Source organism: Tauraco erythrolophus, chromosome 1 (assembly GCF_009769465.1).
Source record: "Tauraco erythrolophus isolate bTauEry1 chromosome 1, bTauEry1.pri, whole genome shotgun sequence".
NCBI lineage: Eukaryota > Metazoa > Chordata > Aves > Musophagiformes > Musophagidae > Tauraco > Tauraco erythrolophus.
In genome coordinates, this window is record NC_141465.1 from 64,351,793 (window position 1) to 64,369,604 (window position 17,812).

Sequence of the window (17,812 nt, forward strand, 5' to 3'; positions counted from 1 at the left end):
CTGCGGCTGTGGCTGTTCTCCGCAGGCCCGTTCCTCTCGGCACGTACCGGGGGTAGGAACCGGTGCCTGGGTGCCCGAACACCCTCTTACGCCGGTGACGGGCCGCCCCGCACCCAGCCCGAGCACCTGGCGGCGGCCGGGATCCGGCCCCGGCCCGGGCGCTCCCGCGGCGCCTGACAGCGGCCGGGCGGGCGCGGCGGGGCGGCCGGGGCCGGCGGCGGGCGGCGGGCGGCGGCGGGGCCAGCCCGCGGCTTTGCCCCGCGGGGGCGGCCCCGGGGACGGCGCGGGGGGAGCGGGGCGCCGCGGCCGGCCGCCGGCGCCGGGCCGGGACTCGCCCAGTCACCGGGGAGGAGGCGGAGCCGGCGGGGCCGCGGCGGCGGCAGGTGCCTGCGGCGGCGGGATGGTGGCGGCGGCGGGCGCGGGGCCGTAGGGCAGCGGCGCGCCGGGCCGGGAGCGGGGACGCCATGGGCAGCCGCGGCGGCCCCCCGCGCCCCGCCGCGCCTTTGCTGCCGGCGCTGAGGCTGGTGCCGGTGCTGGCGGTGCTGGCGGCCGGGGCGGCGGAGGCGCGGGCCACCTCGGAGAGCCAGTCGCCCGGCTCCTCGGCGATGGGCACCGGCACCACGCCGAGCCCCAGCGGCACCGCCTTCGAGGAGACGCGGCTGCACGTCTTCACTCTGGACTACCCCCACGTGCAAATCCCCTTCGAGATCACCCTCTGGATCCTGCTGGCCTCCCTCGCCAAGATCGGTGAGCGGGGCCGTCGGGCGACCCTCTCTCCCCCTGCCCTCCCGGGCCTCCCGCCCCCGGGCCCGCCGCGGGCACCCGGGCTGGGGCCATCCGCGCCCGGCGGCGTGGGGCGCGGGCGCGGGGGCGGCCGGAGGCTGATGCTCCTCCGCGGGGCGGGATGCCCGGGCGTGATTTGGCTGGCAGAAGACGGGGTTTTCTCGGTTAGGAAAGGTGTGGAGGAGAAAAGGCATTACCTCCAGCCCTCTGCGGCAACGCGTAAACCCCGGGCTACGAGGACTGTAAAATCCAGAGTTCACCCGGCGCTCGACTGACTCTTCCTCGATCGCCCCGCTGCCGTTTGTTTGAGCACTATCTTCTATTTCTTAAAATAACGCTGGGTACAATGGCAGTTTCGGAACAGAACAACGGATCGATGGAAAGCAAATATTTATGAGGGTAGAGTAAGCCTCCTCATTTTACTTTCCCACCATTCACTAATGTCCCGAGAAAGGCAAAAAAGACAGCGCTGAATGAGTAAGAAAGGCCACCTCTTCCCTCATGTGGAAAATATTTGTATTGCATAGTTTCACAGTGTTTCGTGCAGCTTATATATAATGGTTTTTAATTAGCTTTCTGTGTTCCAAACAAAAATGAGTACAGTATTATAATCTAAAGAATATCACATAAAGGTGTCCTAGAGAGCCACTTGAAAATCAGTACATCTCTGCAAACGATGAACTTTTTATCTTCTTGACTAGCAGATAATCTCGATGTAAGGAATAAAGCCGTGGGAACAAAAAAAGTTTACTCATGCTCCAGTTGTTTGATTCAGAAGTCTGATTTTGCAGCTCAGATTTCCATAAAAACTGTGATAATACTCATTCTGATAGAACGCTTCGATAAAACTTAAAACTTTAACTTCTGCTTGTGACATTTAAATAGACTGTGTGACATTCTGGTTAGTGATCAGGTAATTAGGATTCTGCAGAAACAAAAATTTGTACTCACCTCCTGCCACGGCTAGTGTTGTAGCTGGGGGCCTGATCCTCTACCCGAGCAGCTTGCTATGGCTTCATTACTTTCCACAGAAATATTGTATGATGCATCCATTAAGGATGCATGTGTCTTGATGCATGTATCTTAATGCGTTAAAGATGCATGCTTAGCCTGGCGTATGTATTTAGGTGTTTGCAGAATCAGGACAGAGTTCAAATGTGATACGCTCCAGTTTGTCATGAACTGTAATACGGAGCCAGAAAATATGGAGTTGGGTAGAGAACTTATCTCAGCCAGTTGAGTATTGTAAAATTGCTCTGGCTTCCGAGCTTAGAGACAGCAAGAACTCTTGAATAAGCTAAGTCTAGTGAAAAAGTTTCTGGTTTATTAAAGGTTACAGGGACGCCTTTTGAAATACGTAAGCACACATACATACACAATAATACATAATTTCTGTAGGACTGTACATTCTGACTATCATGAGATAGTGCATAAGTATCTAAAAAATAAAAAAAGTGACTCAACTAATTTCCCAAGCTGATTGTAGTACAGTAAACAAGCAAACAGTGTAGATGATGAAAAATGCATATAATTTTTAAATCTCTTCAGTTATGCCAAACGAAAGCTAGTGTGGCTAATCTAGGGCATTACCTCGGCTGTTGTAAGCGTGCGTGCGCTGAGGGATGAGGGCTGGATCCCAGCGAGGCCTTAGGTGTGGCAGTGCTCAGCTTCACCACACCTACAGGCGCCCCGGCTCCGGGACTGGAATTAGGAACATCCAGTTCTTGCTCCTGGAGCTCCGTCTGTTGTTCCTTATCCAGCCATCGCATCAGGTAAACCTTCCCAGCACAGACTCTCATCACTCCTAAGTCACAGTCCCGCAGCATTGATTTTCCACTCGCTTGTGCCTTCGTTTATACTGAAGGTAGCCCAGACGGGCAGTTCTCTAACCACTGTGATACAGACATGTCAGCTCTGCCACGTCCAACTGTGTTACAAAGAGTGGGCCATGTGTCTCAGTTCAAATGGATGGAGAGGGGGTTCCCAGCCCATCTCACTGCCTGTAGCCGCTTTGAGCAGCCCTGTGAGAGAGGAGGCTCTCCCGTACCTTCCTCTCCACAGCATTTCTTGCCAAGCAGCACACAGGCATCTCGCCCCTGTCATGCCAGGCAGGGTGAAATCCACCTCGAGACTCACGCACTGCCCAGGAAACTTCAGTGCTTAATCTGGCATCGCAAATTCCTTTCTGGGGCTAGGCGCTGAATGCTTACGCTTGGCACTGCCGAGTAGCAAACTTTTATGAACAGAGCCCGAAGGTCTTTTCAGCTGCGAGAAGCTCAGAAGACAGGGTCACGTTTAATAACAGCTCTCACGGTGTGTGAAGGATCCCAAAGAAAATTCTCTTGCAGCACCTGCCTATCACCTGACGAGTCTTTTTACACGAATGTGTTTTTGCAGAACTACACTTTCACTGGAGCTGAAATGTTCCAGCATTTGCTAATTTTTATAGGGGATTTACCTGAAAGATTTCTCTGATCCTGGCTGTGATCGTGTCATTGTAGGCTAGGTGTAGAGGCAGCAAGAAAGACAATGTGTGAAAGAAAAACCTTAAGTTGTCAAGCAGAACTTGAACATTTTGACATTTTCACAAAGACATTAGAAAAATGAGGCTTTTTATTCCAGCACAGAACCAAGTCACGTTTTGAAATCTAAGAAATTACCTTGAACGCAATTGTTATTTTCTGGCTACCTCTACTTTATCTTGTGTGGTGATACCATATAGGAGGTATGTTACTCACATGCTGATGGACTCCATGAGTATATTAGGTGGAACCCAGTGCACCCAAAGTAGGCTGCAGTCTCTAGTCAGTGAGACTAGTCTACGCGCCTCCCAGTTTTGCTTAATTCTTATGCTACAACGCCTACAAAATGTTGTCTAACTGATCCAGATTCCCATTACTCCTACGTTTAATCACAAATGCACGAATAGAAGTGTTTCTTCTGAGAATGGATCTGATATCCTTCCAACACTTCTCTCCTGAAAAAAGGTTAAGCTGTTCAGAGGGCACTTGGAAAACTCACATATAATCAGAAGTACACGTCTCACTGGCATTTTCAGCATCAGAGTGCATTGGATTTCACCCAAGAAGTAGGAAACCAGGACTCTAAGGACTTTCAGCTTGAAGAGTACTGAACTTGCACTTTAGGCAAGTGTCCTAATGCCCAGTGGCCTGAGGGTAAACATCTTCTCTTCTGTTGAAGCTGGGTACAGGGTCAGAGGAGAAGAAAGTAGCTGTGGTCCTGGGTTCAGCATGAAAGTGTGAGTACTCATGTACTGCAGAGGGTCTGCTCCCAGAGTGCTCCTCACCCACGTTGCTGTGGATCTGTCAGAGCAGGGGAGATGTCCCTCATCCTGCAGGGCACCTGTACCTGACTTGATGTGCACTGCATCCTAAATCCTAGCTATCTGTCCTTCAGTGGGGAACCACAGTCTGTCCTGAACACCTTTCAATACCTTTCATGAAGGCAGGCAGTCTTCTAGGGGCTTTGATGCTGTTCACGTGGATAAAAAGCACATTTAACTTAGTGGGAGCCTTTCTATTACCTTTAAGGATGAGGTGGAATCCCAAAAGATCTGATAGATATGAATTTTCCAAAGAAGGACTTGTAAAGAAGAAAAGAAAGATTTTTATGTTATGTTCACAATGGACATTTCATTACCATTGCATTACAAATGGTTGAGATGTTTTTGTTTTCATTAAAAGATGCATTTACAGAAATTCTCTCGTCTTCAATTTTTATTGAGAAAATGATTTAAGATACTTTCAAAGGGCTTTAAACTTTTCTTTTAGCAAAACCTACTTACTCAGGGGAAACTTCAATCACTGTATTGGAAATCTTGGCATTTTGCCACTGCAGAAACTAAGACAAACCATAAAATGTTTATGTGGAAGTGGCTGAAAGGTGGAGAGTCAGGTCTGCAACCACAAATTCTTGTGTTTCCAGGGTCATTACCTGTTCTGCTAATATAGGATATTGGCGATTCTGGTTTCGAATAATGACAGTGAATTTGGCAGCCCTTCTAATGAGCCACATAGGCTGTGTTTCTAAATATTAAAAAGCAGTCTGTGTTCATCCAGAAAGGAAAAACAAATGCATCTTGAGCTGCTTACTTTTAAAAATAGCTTTAATAGTTAGAGAATACATAAGTAAAAAATTGGTAGATGAAAACAGCTCTCACCTTAGTCTTTCTTAACCAGTTGTTTTTTCCTAATGATGAACTTGGGATTTCTTTTAATTGGAAAAAATCTATGATGAAAGGAGAATTAACAAAATAGGTGCCACAAGAAACAGAAATTGGGAAACTGGATGTGAACTATACCAAGCTAGCACTAGTTTAACTGTTTCGACTACAGGTGTGATTTTTACCGAAATAGTTTTACTGAAATAGACGCCCGTTATTACCACACCCAGTGTTTCCATGCAGCTCTCATTTAAAATAATTTAAATGCTTTTTAGTTAGGCAGGAATTGTAGGATCTTGTGGGTGTGGATAGTTTTCTATATAATTATGTGGGCCAAATATAGATAAGGAGGAGCCTGGAAAAGATTGGCATCTCCAGGACCTGGAATGTGACCTTAGTGCATAGGGTTGATCATTCCATTAGATTGGCCGGAGTAAGTTCCTTCAAAACTTTTCCCATTTGTTACCAAAATCATCCTTAAAACAGTCAACTTCTAAAAGTAGCTGGAATCTTTAAATCAAAACTGCATGGCTTGGAGAGTTTTAGTAGGCTAAGGAACATTCGACCATTTCTTCTTTTTTTCAGTACTTTGCACAGGTTTTTACGAAAGACTCTGGACACTACCACAGTTCATATTAATAATACAGCTACAACTTAAGTGTCACTTTATGGAAAACATGTTGGTTATTGTGAAATTAATTTGGAGGCTCCTCTAAAGTGGAAAGAAAAATGTGTCTGTAAATGCTTCCTCATGGTCACTGGGGAAGTGATCATGGGTGACTGGGTGCAAGTCACATGTGCTATTTCCCCTCCCTAGCTTTGGGACTCTAAAATACATCTAAAAATGAAATGAATTTGTGAAGCTGTGCCTGGAGGAAGGAGTGGTTAGCGTGATTTTTTTCTCCATCTAGATGTAATTTGCCCTAGAGAAGTGTTTGGGTTGTGTTTCTGGAGGATTCCACATTACAAAACCCCTACATTTTCACAGTTGCTCCGGTTGCTCCAGCCAGCCTAGCTATTAACTAGAGTGTCCAGCTATTAAATTGACTCTCCACCAAATTAACTGAGTTAACTACCCCAGCTGACAGATTTGCCTTAACCTGTTGCAGTGGTTCAGTTCAGTCTTTTCAATGAAAATGAAAATTACAATTACCCTGCAATTGCTGTTTATTTACTTTAGAAAGTAAGATAAGAGAATCCAGAATAATCTTTTGGATTCTGTATAAATAACCGTTTCACTTTCTTGTGTTTGAATTTCCTTTGAAGGCTTTCATCTCTATCACAAGTTGCCCTCGATAGTACCTGAAAGCTGTCTCCTTATTCTGGTTGGATTGCTTCTTGGTGGGATTATTTTTGGAGCAGAAGAGAAGTCCCCACCTGTAATGAGCAGTGATGTTTTTTTCTTGTATCTTTTACCACCCATTGTACTCGACGCTGGATATTTTATGCCAACTCGCCTTTTCTTTGAGAACTTTGGTACCATATTCTGGTATGCTGTGGTGGGCACTCTCTGGAATGCCATCGGCATTGGAATTTCACTTTATGGAATTTGCCAGATCAATGCATTTGGTTTGACTGATATCACATTGCTGCAGAATTTGCTCTTTGGCAGCCTCATTTCAGCTGTGGATCCTGTGGCAGTATTAGCTGTTTTTGAAAACATTCATGTCAATGAGCAGCTTTACATCCTGGTGTTTGGAGAGTCTTTGCTGAATGATGCTATAACTGTGGTAAGTTACTTGATAAATGACTAGTTGATAGAAACAATAAGTGATTGTTTGCATGCCACTCTGTTGTATATCTTTGTATCTGGTTGTTAGAGTTTGCTAAAGGATACAAGTCAATAAGTGTTCATGCGTTTATATAATTCTGTAAACTTTAGATTTAGAGACTACGGTAGTCTTACTACACCAGAATAATGTGTAATGGTAGCATATTTGCTCTAGGTATTTTACTACCTGATCTCTTTAGTTTCTGTGTCTTTGAATTCTGTTACTTCTGTAATCTGAAACTGGAGGTTTTCCTCATCTTCAGAAATGTTGTTGGACAGGAGAGGGAAAAGCACCGGTATGGGGTGTCCCAGCATGTTCACAGGGAGAACAGGCACAGGACCCGGTTGATGTTGGCCTTTTGCATGTGCCCATCCAGTTGGAACTGCACTGAGACCACCAATATATTCGTCCCAGGCTACAGATCAGATAGGACAGCCATCTGGAGGCAGTAATTTCTAATCATTAACTAGCTGAACTGGGTTTGTGGTGCAGACCTGAGGACAGCAATCTGCAAATTCCATTAACACCCAGCGCCCCTTGTTTGTACCTGATGACACCATGTCTGGGACATTACTTCCATTTATCCGTGCCTTAATTGAAATCCTGCTCATGCCAGCAAGGTCCTGGCATGCTTTCTGTTTTGTGAGACATGGAGGTCCAGTTTTCCATATGCCAGAAGGATCTACACCTTCTCTGTCTCTGTTGCTGGCTTCTTACTCTTGTTCCATTCTGTGCAGAAGTGTCCTTTGGTTTTACCCTTTTCTAGGACTTTGCCTCAGCTGCCTTACACATTTATATCTCATAATTTAATTTGAGCCTTGGTACTGATCATTTCTTGTGTGTCCATGGGAGTACTGTTTTATTTTTAATTTATGCTTCGTGCTTTACCTGATTCTGTTGCTATCCAGCCAGCTGAATTGCATCCTCTCTACGGGCTTGCCTTAAAGCCTAGCTTTTCTCATTACTTTACAGCTGAACCTGCCTGCCATTACTAAACCGATACTTAAGCTGGTCTTGAAAATAAGTGAGTGTAAATACTGAGTTTCAAAAGGCTTAGCAGTTCAGCCATGGCTGTATCTGTCTCTGTTCACTCTTGATGGCCACTCATGCAGTGGAATTCTTTTCATACAAGTTTTTTTGAGGGGAAAAAATTTTTATGTTTTATGTTAATGTGGTTTTATGTTAATGCGAAGTGCTTTTTTTTTTTGTGGATTTTTCCTGACCAAAATCACTTTTCCCAATCACAAAATCAATTGCCTTTCCACTGGAGCAACAGTTAGTTCAGCAAGATTTACTAGGAAAGCACTGCATCCTGATGATGGAAGTATTAGTGTGTGCCATTGCCTAATGGCAAATTGCTCAAAAAGCACCATTTTTATAGGCACTGGCACGGCAGTTTAATAACCGTGATGCCCGGCTTTCCTATAGACGTCATTATTGCCTTCTTTGGAGGTAGTCCTTTCTCACGGCATGCCTGCCCAGATGCCCTAACGCAGGGGGAGAAACTCCGAGGAGTCTGCAGGGCCAGCCCAGCATATGCCATACATATATTCATGAGGGAGTGAAAGGAAATTACAGTACATTCAGTCTTACTTCCCCGCTATCGCTTAAAGGCAGCACTTGGCAGGAGATCAAGTGGTTTCCACATGCTAAGCATTGGTCTGCTAATGGTTCCTCATTATGATTTTGCACACCTGAAATCATGTGATTGTAATTAAAACGTGACCCAGGCCATCACACAGATCCCTCATGGGGTGCCCTTAAAGGTCCTCCCCTCCCCAGTCCCATAGTGGTGGGACTGGACCAGTCCTCGCTGTGGTGCTGCCGGGGTTATGCGGCTATCTGTTCAAAGGAGATGATGTTTTGTAAATACTGTCTGTTCCTCTGCCCTTGTCATGTCACTGAGAGAGCTGGTAGAACCAGCTAGCAGGCAGAGCTCAGCCCCTTCCAGCTTTCATCTGCTGGAGCCCTTGAGTCCAGCCTGCCCTGGCACGTGCCTCCTGTGGGATGCAAGGATGAAGCAGGAGGGGAGCTGAAGGCAGGCTGGCCACCCACTGAAGCTGTGTGATTCCTGTGGCCACTGCAGTATCAAAAAACCCAGGGGCTACACAGATGCACAGATGGGCAGTGCAGAACGGCGTGGCTTTAGTAAACATGCTTTCTAAATACTTCAAGCCCTTCTTCCTGCTATCCCACTTGCACTGCCTGGCTGCTCCTAATAAAAGCTTTTATTAGGATAGCAGCGTCATTATGCTTTCCCTTTTCAGAAAATGTGCTACCACACCTTCATTTTAGATACAAAGTGAGGTGTGCTTCCTCAGGAATCTCAGCTCTGCTGCATTTCTCTTTCGTGCCTGATAGTCTTTGCCATATGCTTGTGTGTTTGGATGATCCTTTTACCCCACCGATGGAATTTTGGTGCTTGAATTTGGGTGAGAACAGTGTTTGCCTGTTGGCTTCTTGCTCAGAGTTGGTCCTTTACTGAAAGACTGGGGAGTCAGTGATAGCTAGCCAAGTGATATTAAATGGCAGGATCACAGTTGAGTGTTAGCAGTTCAAATTCCAATTCGGGGCTTAAAATCACAAAGAAGGAGCCAGTGTCATTGCAATAATATTATTCCCATGTTAGAAAACATTACGGCAGTGCTCTGTATTCCGCCTCTACTGAAAACATTATTTTAGAATGCTTTAAAGTAATTTCAGAATTAAAATCTAACAACTGAGAACTGATGAAAATGAGCAATTAGTGTCTAGGAAGAGCAGAGATACTCTGAGACAAGATTAAAAAGTGGTTGATGACTTATATTCCTTGGCGTAGCCTTCAGTGAGTTCAGCTGAAGAATATTGTGTAAATGCAAATCTGGAACTTGAAAAAAAAAAACCACCTGTTTTCATACCAAACACTTTACAAAATGTGACCAGAGTTGATGTTAACTCACCTGAAAGCTTAGAGAAAGCTGTAAAACTGAACTGCTGTACAGTAAAAGGGAAGTGAACCTGATTTTGATCTCATTTACAGCAGTGTAAATAAAGAACAATAGGAACGAGATTAAAATTGTGTTCATGACATTCCATAGTCCTAGCTGCTGCGTCTACCGTGGCGGTCTGGTTTTGATCCGAGGTACAAAAGAGAACGTTGCTTTTCTTCTTTCTAATAACTTACGGCAACAGACTACAGATTTATGGGAATGTCTGTATGTGGAAACAACAGACTCCGTTCTGTTTGCAGGGTGATACTTCACTGTGAGAATGAGATGATGTTATGGAAAGGCTATTGCTTGAGTAGATCAGAATTATACACTTCTTTACAAGCATCTCTCATGGAGACTTGCCTTGTATATATTTATGTAGCTACTTTTTAAAATATAGAAAAGGCTATTTAAAACTCCAATTAAAGAAAACAATCATCTTCCCTGATATGTACAGAGGGAGTATTCTGCCAGGTCAAATTCTGTAGGTGTCTTGAAGAATAACACAACTCGGGTAGTCCCAAGGTTCAAAAAGTGACTCAAGGGAACTCCTCCTTGCAAATGACACAAATCAACACTTCAATTTTCTCTTCAGTCTGTAATTCATGGAGATTCCTGGGAGTTCTTGGACTGAGAGGTCCTTGTAAAGTGACCAACAAAGGCACACCTTCATGCAAATCCATAAGGTCTGCAAATCAAACCAGGCTGAAAACCAGTGAAGCCTATGACATTGCTTTCCCGTCCTGCACAGGACATACTAACAAGGAACAGGGCAAAAAAGCTGGGAATCTGCCTCAGAGCAACAAGACGAAGAGGTTTGTCCAAGTGAAAAAAGACTCTTCTCCCAGGTGGACTCATCCTGAGAGAATCATCCTTATCAAATAAATAGCTCATGCTCCTGCTCCTGCTCTTGCCCTGTTTGTTGCTTTGTAATGAAAATTGGAAATTACTGGTGACCATGCTAGGTTTGATTTAACCTTCTTTTTTCATGCTTGCTCTGGAATATATTTTTTCTCTACTTTTTCAGTTCTTTCCTTTCACTTAGCCCAAAGGAGCCACAATAGGGCATGTCTTTGCGTTAGTCTATAGTGAGAACTTTTACCTCTGTAAGACCTATTGAATTTGGCCAAGAAGAGCTGTACAACTTACTTTCTGTCATGTGAGAGAGAACAAGACTGCAAACATGGCAAATCCCTCCCAGTTGCTATTCAAGCACCTACATTTTTGGCACAATGCAAGTACTGATAAAACATTGTTCTCTCAAATAGCATTCTGATAGGGAAGCTTATTTGGTTTACCAAGAAGTCCAGAAAGAAGGCAGAGATTTAACTCCTGCAAACTGTCCAAAATTATTAGTCAGGTGTTTATTATGACCAAGGTGGCTTAGCCCATGAACCCACTTTCCGCTTCTGGCTTGGATCTGTTTTGTGGTAGGGTCAGGTGCCTATGACCAAGCTTAGAGCTGTACAAGGGGCCTCTGTAGCCATGAAGGTACCACACGGCTGGGAGCATACATGCCACACCAGGCAATGCTTAAATCTCCCAAGTGAGTCTGCGAATGGGGAGACCCTTTAAAGTTTCTTTAAGAGTAACTGATTCCATTGTTGTCTGTTTTGTAGTAACTAAAATACTGGTTAGTAGAGAAATGTGAAAGTTGCATCATTCTCTTTCCTGTGTAAAACAAAAAGGCTCTCTGGCTAAGAAAATGCGATAATCCCATTGACCCAGTTTGTTTTGGAGGATGGTTATGAACTCTTGGGTAATTAAATTGAGCAAATACATGGTAACAGTTCTTTTAAAAAATTTAACAATTTTTTAACAAATCTCTACAAATTACCTAAAGTTTGAGACATCTTTAAGCCATTGGATTCTTCATTTTCATCAGTGAAAGAGCATTCCATGAATGCTGTGTTTCTTGTACTCCTTGGAGTTGTCACTGCCCATCCTCTCTCCCCCACCCCTCCATGCCAGATGGATCTATGGTCTAATTCAGTACTGCCTTGGTGTCTCATGTAGATGAAACACATTTGAAAATAACCTGATATTTCACTGATTATGAAACTGTATTTTTTCCTCTTCCTTTTTTGTTTCTTTGATTCCGGAGACATTCTGAAATGGCCATTTGTGGAAAAATTAGAAGCTCTGCAAATAAATGGACTTAAAGAAAGATTAGATAGATCTATGCTTCTGGTCTTCAGAATGGCATGGGTTAAGAAACCTGTCCGATTTGCAAAAATGGGAATAATTATATTTACCCTTCTTTGTGTATATCCCTGATATTTACGGATGACAAGTAATATGCCAGAGGTAAAAAACAGCATATCTCAAAGTGAGTTCAAGGTAGTCAAAGTTCAACATTGAAGCAGAGGAACATGATGACATGAAGGGAAATTAAGAACAGTTCAGAAACATAATGTGCTTTCTTTTTCTCATAGGTCCTGTACAATTTGTTCAAGTCTTTCTGCCAGATGCGCACAATTAAGGTTATTGACATATTCGCTGGGATTGCTAACTTCTTTATAGTGGGGATCGGTGGAGTGTTGATTGGAATCCTTTTGGGATTTGTAGCAGCCTTTACCACCCGTTTCACCCATAAAATCCGAGTGATTGAGCCACTCTTTGTCTTCCTGTACAGTTACTTGTCATACATAACAGCTGAAATGTTTCATCTCTCGGGCATCATGGCGTAAGTACCCAACCTTCAGTAATAATAGCACCCACGTAAGAATGCCAAAGGAAATTGCAGAGAGGACCAGGTTTTGCAGACTTTGCCATATGGCATCCTTCCACCGTGCATGGCAGTGATGCTGCCTTGAGAATTTCCGCCTCTCCCCTCCTGCTTCCTTCCGTCCCATTCACTCAGCTTGCCACCACACCAGCTGTGTCACTAAAACTGTTCATGGCATTACACCATAAACCGTATCTTTGAAATGTTCCAAGTTAAAAATAATCCCTTGTATTTTTGGTGGGGTTATTTCTAACCCAGATCAGTGTGGTGACCTGTGTCCTCGTGTGACCCTACAACTAGTTGTAAGGCCATGGCTGAGGGGTGGCCCACAGTGATGTGGGGACAGCGGTGGCTGGGAGGGAGTGGGAGTGGTGGCTGGGAACTTCATGAACTGGCTTCTCTTCCGATGCCAATATATTGTGAAACTACGTCTTCAGTTAGTCATGTGGGCAGCCAGTAAATGCCATTCCATGAAGACAATGTATGTATCATTAAGGCAAACTCCTGCTGGATTACAAGCAGAGTAAGGATCGGGTGAATGTAAAAATTTGCAGAATCTAGACCTATGGTGATATAACCCTTTAGTTTAGTGTCTTGATACATGTGTTTGTGTGTTATAATGCTTATATTATGTATAAAATAATATTATTCTTTCCACTTCCAACAGATAAAAATATTTTCACTCCTGGTTTTTCACTCCTGGGCTTCAGTAAAGAGAGAGCATGGCCTCTCGCTTGGTGCTGTTTTATACTGTAGCAACCTCAACTTTAGAAAGAGCCTTTATGACATTTGATATACTTAAATGGTTTGCTGTGATTCCAGCTGATATTTTTAAAGGCCAACTTTAATAACTTTATATTGTTCTAGTGGCAAATATGAGTCCTTCAGACATGAGAAGCATAGCTTTTTATGAAAGCTCAGATGTTACTTCTGAGTATCACTAATACTTGGTAATACCTCATCTGATGATTACCTTTTAGGAAAGCAAAGATAGGTTTGATATCGTAGTCATGCCAGTATGAGGTTTTCTGCGGCTGGAAGGCAATTTACATGGAAACTTACAGCTGATGATTTAGGTGATATAAAAATAGAAATATGTCATGAAATGGGATGGGTTAGTACTTTAATGTAAGTGAAGAGCTAAAGATTGCATGGGTTTCTTTCTCTGATATGAGCCTAAATAAAGTAACATATGCATCCACTTTCACCGAGTTCATAAATGTGCCATCTCTATCCCTGGCTTCTATTCATAGCATTTGTGTGGTTTCTAGTTTCCTCCACTTCTTAAGTCAAATGTCCCTGACATCCTATGATCAAATACTTAAAGGGCTTCTAAACCAAAAATGTGTGGCTAAACTGAACATGGAAAAAAATTGTAGCAGTATTCAGGAACATACTGATTTGGACAATCTGCGTCCAGGACACAAGGGAAAGGGCATGGTGGGTCCGTGAACCCACCACGTGCCAGTGCCTGCAACCAGTATACCAGGGCTTTGTGTGGCACCATCACCCTGTTCCTCTTCATTTGCCCCTGAGTGGGTGAAAAACAGGAGAGGAAACACAAAGTACTTTTTCCCTCCAACAGCACAACAGAAAATAAAATATCATCTTCAAAATGCCCTGTATGTGTTTTGACGCTAAAGGTATTTTGTAGCAGCTGAGGGAGCGGATACATCAGTAATGCCCAGGGACAGCAGGAAGGGCTCTGCAGCCAAATGGAGTCTCAGCTGTCGTGAGAACTCAAGCGTGCCGCCTCCCAGCGGTGCTCCTGAGGGTCTCGGAGCTCCTGTAATCTCCACATCCTCCTGGAGTAAATCTACTCCGTGCTCTCCACGTTTTATTAGGCTTCGAACCACAGAGAGCATTTCGCTCTGTGTCGTGGTGCAGCGTGTGCTGGTGCAGAGTTCCTGGTCATTTTCTGCAGTGAATGACTCACGGCGTGATTGCCGGTGTCTGGCTTCACAGCCAGCCCTCCTTTCGGCGTGTAGTGGGACCAAATGACCTTGGAGTGTTCCTTACAACCTGGGTTGTGTATTCACTGTATGGTTCCATGGCCATTTATCGTTCAGCCTATAGGGAATATCTGCCTGATCCCCCTTTTTTCACCCACATTCACATGAGTCTGTTACACTTTTGATTCCCACTTCCTTCATGACCAGGTTCATAAAGATAGTCAGCGAGACCTTCTGATTACATGCTGTACCATACTTTAGGTGGAGGACATGAGCAGGAACGTACAGTGTTAAACAAGCTACATACACAGAGCGCCTCATTTCTGTGCAAGTAGGAATTCACTGGCAGAGGAATAGAGGGGAATGAAAGGTGCTTGTCCCTCTTCTGATAAGTTTGTGTACTCGTTCTGGGAACAAATGATTCTTGAAGCATCTTTGTATAACTCCTGCACTGCGTTACCTGGCTGAAATAGCGAAGGGACTGAACCATGTCCTTATGAGCTGCAGTGAGAAACTCCTCTCCAGAAGGAGAGGAAAGAGCTTCTACTCTAATTAGAGCCAGGCTTGAACCAGGAGCACGGCTGTAAAACATACTGATGTGAATCTGAACTTTATTTGCTTGGTTCTATTTCTAATTATAATACTGCATTTTCAGCTTACTAATTTCTCATAAGGGCTGTGAAGCAACAGAACTATTAATATGTGTTTCATTTTTGTTTTGGTTTTTTTTTTTGCAACAGTGAGTTAGCAGGCTGAAAGGAACAAACATTGAAACTACTGTAAATTTAGTAGGTCAAGGAAACTTGAGGATTGAACCCAGAGGACTAGTTTATTGCAATCATGACAGAAACTGTACTGTTTGTACAGGAAGACTTTTATTCTTCAGAAGCACAGAAGGTTGCAGGTTAATTTCAATTAACTGTTTTTTCCCTCCCTTTCTTGACCAAGGCAACTACCTCAGGTCACAGAAGTGGAAGCCAGAATTAGTGTGTGTGGATAAGAAACATAAACCAAAACACACCTAAGCTTTTCCTTAGATTATGGTGACAGTAAAAATTTAGTTTGGGAAGAACGTATTATAATAATGTACATAAAATCTTGCATATTTAAATAAATATTTTTTATTAAATTCTAACACTATGTTTCTATATCACTTCCAAATTAAAGAGACTTCAACAGTTTTTTTTTCTAATGTAGATAGGTACTCTGGAGGTATATCAGATTCATAAAGTTAGCTGTGATTAGCTGTGGAATGTTACTTACCTAAGAGTAACAAATAATGTGCAGCACTCGTGGTTTAGTTAACATAAAATGTGACTGAAAATAATATTATATATATGAGTGCCATCCCTTTAAATTCTAGTGGTTAAGTGTGGTAGGTGTTTTAAGTTACAGCTTGCAAAGATCCTGATTAATCTGGTGACAGATTCTTATCAGACATCTATTTACAGCGTCTCCATTACCTCAGGATCCAAAAACAAACCGTGTCCAGAGCATGCTACCCCACTTCCCAAGCTGCAGGGCTTTCCTAAATGACTATAATAATGAAAACTATTCATTTTAAGAGGGTAATAAACAGTACTGAGCATTTTGTTGTGTCTTTGATGCAGACCTGACAGCCCTAATGCTTCGGGCAGTGAGCTGCAGCTTTGAGACCCTGAAACGACCACGGGTCTGGCAATGGCTGTTTTGCAGCCTGCCCACCGTGTTCTTGCTGTATTGCATTTACTGCCCCTGCACTTGCCAGCTCCACTGTGTGTGCAGTCGGCTGGAAGTAGCCGGGATGCATCGGACTTGTTATGCTTGTGGACATAAGCTGCGCACACACAGGAGAGCTGTCACCACCCGTGACATAACCTGAGATATTTGTAGGTCTGTCGGTGCAGCCTGTGGGTTGTGAAGAGCTGGTTTGCCACTGAATATGAGATTTCTGGAGGGTGAAAGTGTTACATAGATTTGATACTCTTTTTTAAGTACACTTTTGAGCTTGGTCACCAGAACTTTTTACAAGAGCAATAGGTGATAGGATAAGGGGCAATGGCTTTAAACTAAAGAGGGCAGATTTAGATTAGATCGGTGGAAGAAATTTTTTACAATGAGAGTGGTGAAACACTGGAACAGGTTGCCCAGAGAAGTTGCAGATGCTCCATCCCTCGAAGTGCTCAAGGCCAGGTTGGATGAGGCTTTGAGAAACCTGATCTAGTGGAAGGTGTCTCTGTCCTTGGCAGGGAGTTTGGAACTAGATAATATTTAAGGTCCCTTCCAGCCCAAACCAGCCAGTAGTGTCATTCTTTGCTCTTCCTGTTGATAAAGAAATGCTCTTCACTAACACAGGCTCAGAGCACGCACACGTAGGCATACTTACCTTAAGCCCTGTCTGTTCTCTCATGTATCAGCCGAGATGCCCATTTCATTCATTTGTCGGTGCTTTCAATGTGCAACAGCACCAGTGTGATTTCTGGGAGGGTTTTTCTCCTATTTAGCCCTATGCATGGGCAAAGCAAGCAGTGGCCTTGAGTGGTGGAGGATGACATTGTCTGTAGCCTTGTTGCTTACTTTGCCTGGAAAAAGGAGCTGGCTACTGTCACTGCCATTGAGGAGGGGAATGATTTGGTGGAACAGCTGCTGGTGGGATGGGAGGGAAGCCTTGCTCCAGGACATGCAGTTGCCATCTTGTCTGATGTCAGCAGCAATAGAAGCAGCAATGCCTGTTTCCCAGATCTGCCTCTGTATCTCCTCAGCTCTGCCTCTTTCAAAACTTAGAGTTTGGGTGAGCCCTGCACAGATCACGTGGATTTAGCATGTTACAAAACTCTCCATATGCTGATGTCTTCTCAGAAAACTCACTGTGGTAAAAAAATATCGTACTCAAAACTGTAGGTTCACCAAGTCTATAAATTAGAGATTGTTTATGGATTAAATTCAGCTTTGTATTTTAAAGAGGACTATGGAAAAGAGAATAGTATGCTGTAGAAATAAGAGAGGCTGGAAAAAAGAATCAAGCCAACGAAATACAGGATAATGTTTGCCTTTCAGGATTACAGCATGTGCCATGACCATGAATAAATACGTAGAGGAAAATGTTTCCCAAAAATCCTACACAACAATAAAGTACTTCATGAAGATGTTGAGCAGTGTCAGTGAGACCTTAATTTTCATCTTCATGGGAGTGTCTACAGTTGGGAAGAACCATGAATGGAACTGGGCCTTCGTTAGCTTCACCCTCCTTTTCTGTTTAATCTGGAGGGCACTGGGTAAGCAAGTCTCAGACTATGGGTCAGTATTCTTTGGAAATGAAACTTTTTAACTCTTCTCAAGTAGAAAATGCCAAAATTTAGACAGAGTCCCCTCAGCTTGTAGAACGGTCTTCTTATTTGTAACATGTCCTAGATCTCAGGGTCTGCTTCCACCTTCTCCCGAAATGG

General features: G+C 43.9%; 1 protein-coding gene across 1 annotated transcript in view; it reads left to right on the top strand.

Annotated features, from left to right (window-relative positions):
* The first annotated feature begins 464 nt into the window (after positions 1-464).
* Positions 465-17,812, top strand: part of SLC9A2 (solute carrier family 9 member A2) — a 30,734-nt gene continuing 13,386 nt past the window's right edge. Inside the window, exons 1-4 of the mRNA XM_086610429.1 lie at positions 465-747; positions 6,233-6,696; positions 12,143-12,393; positions 17,424-17,641. Of these exons, the coding sequence (XP_086466555.1) occupies positions 465-747; positions 6,233-6,696; positions 12,143-12,393; positions 17,424-17,641 (1,216 nt within the window). The remainder of the gene's footprint in view (positions 748-6,232; positions 6,697-12,142; positions 12,394-17,423; positions 17,642-17,812) is intronic.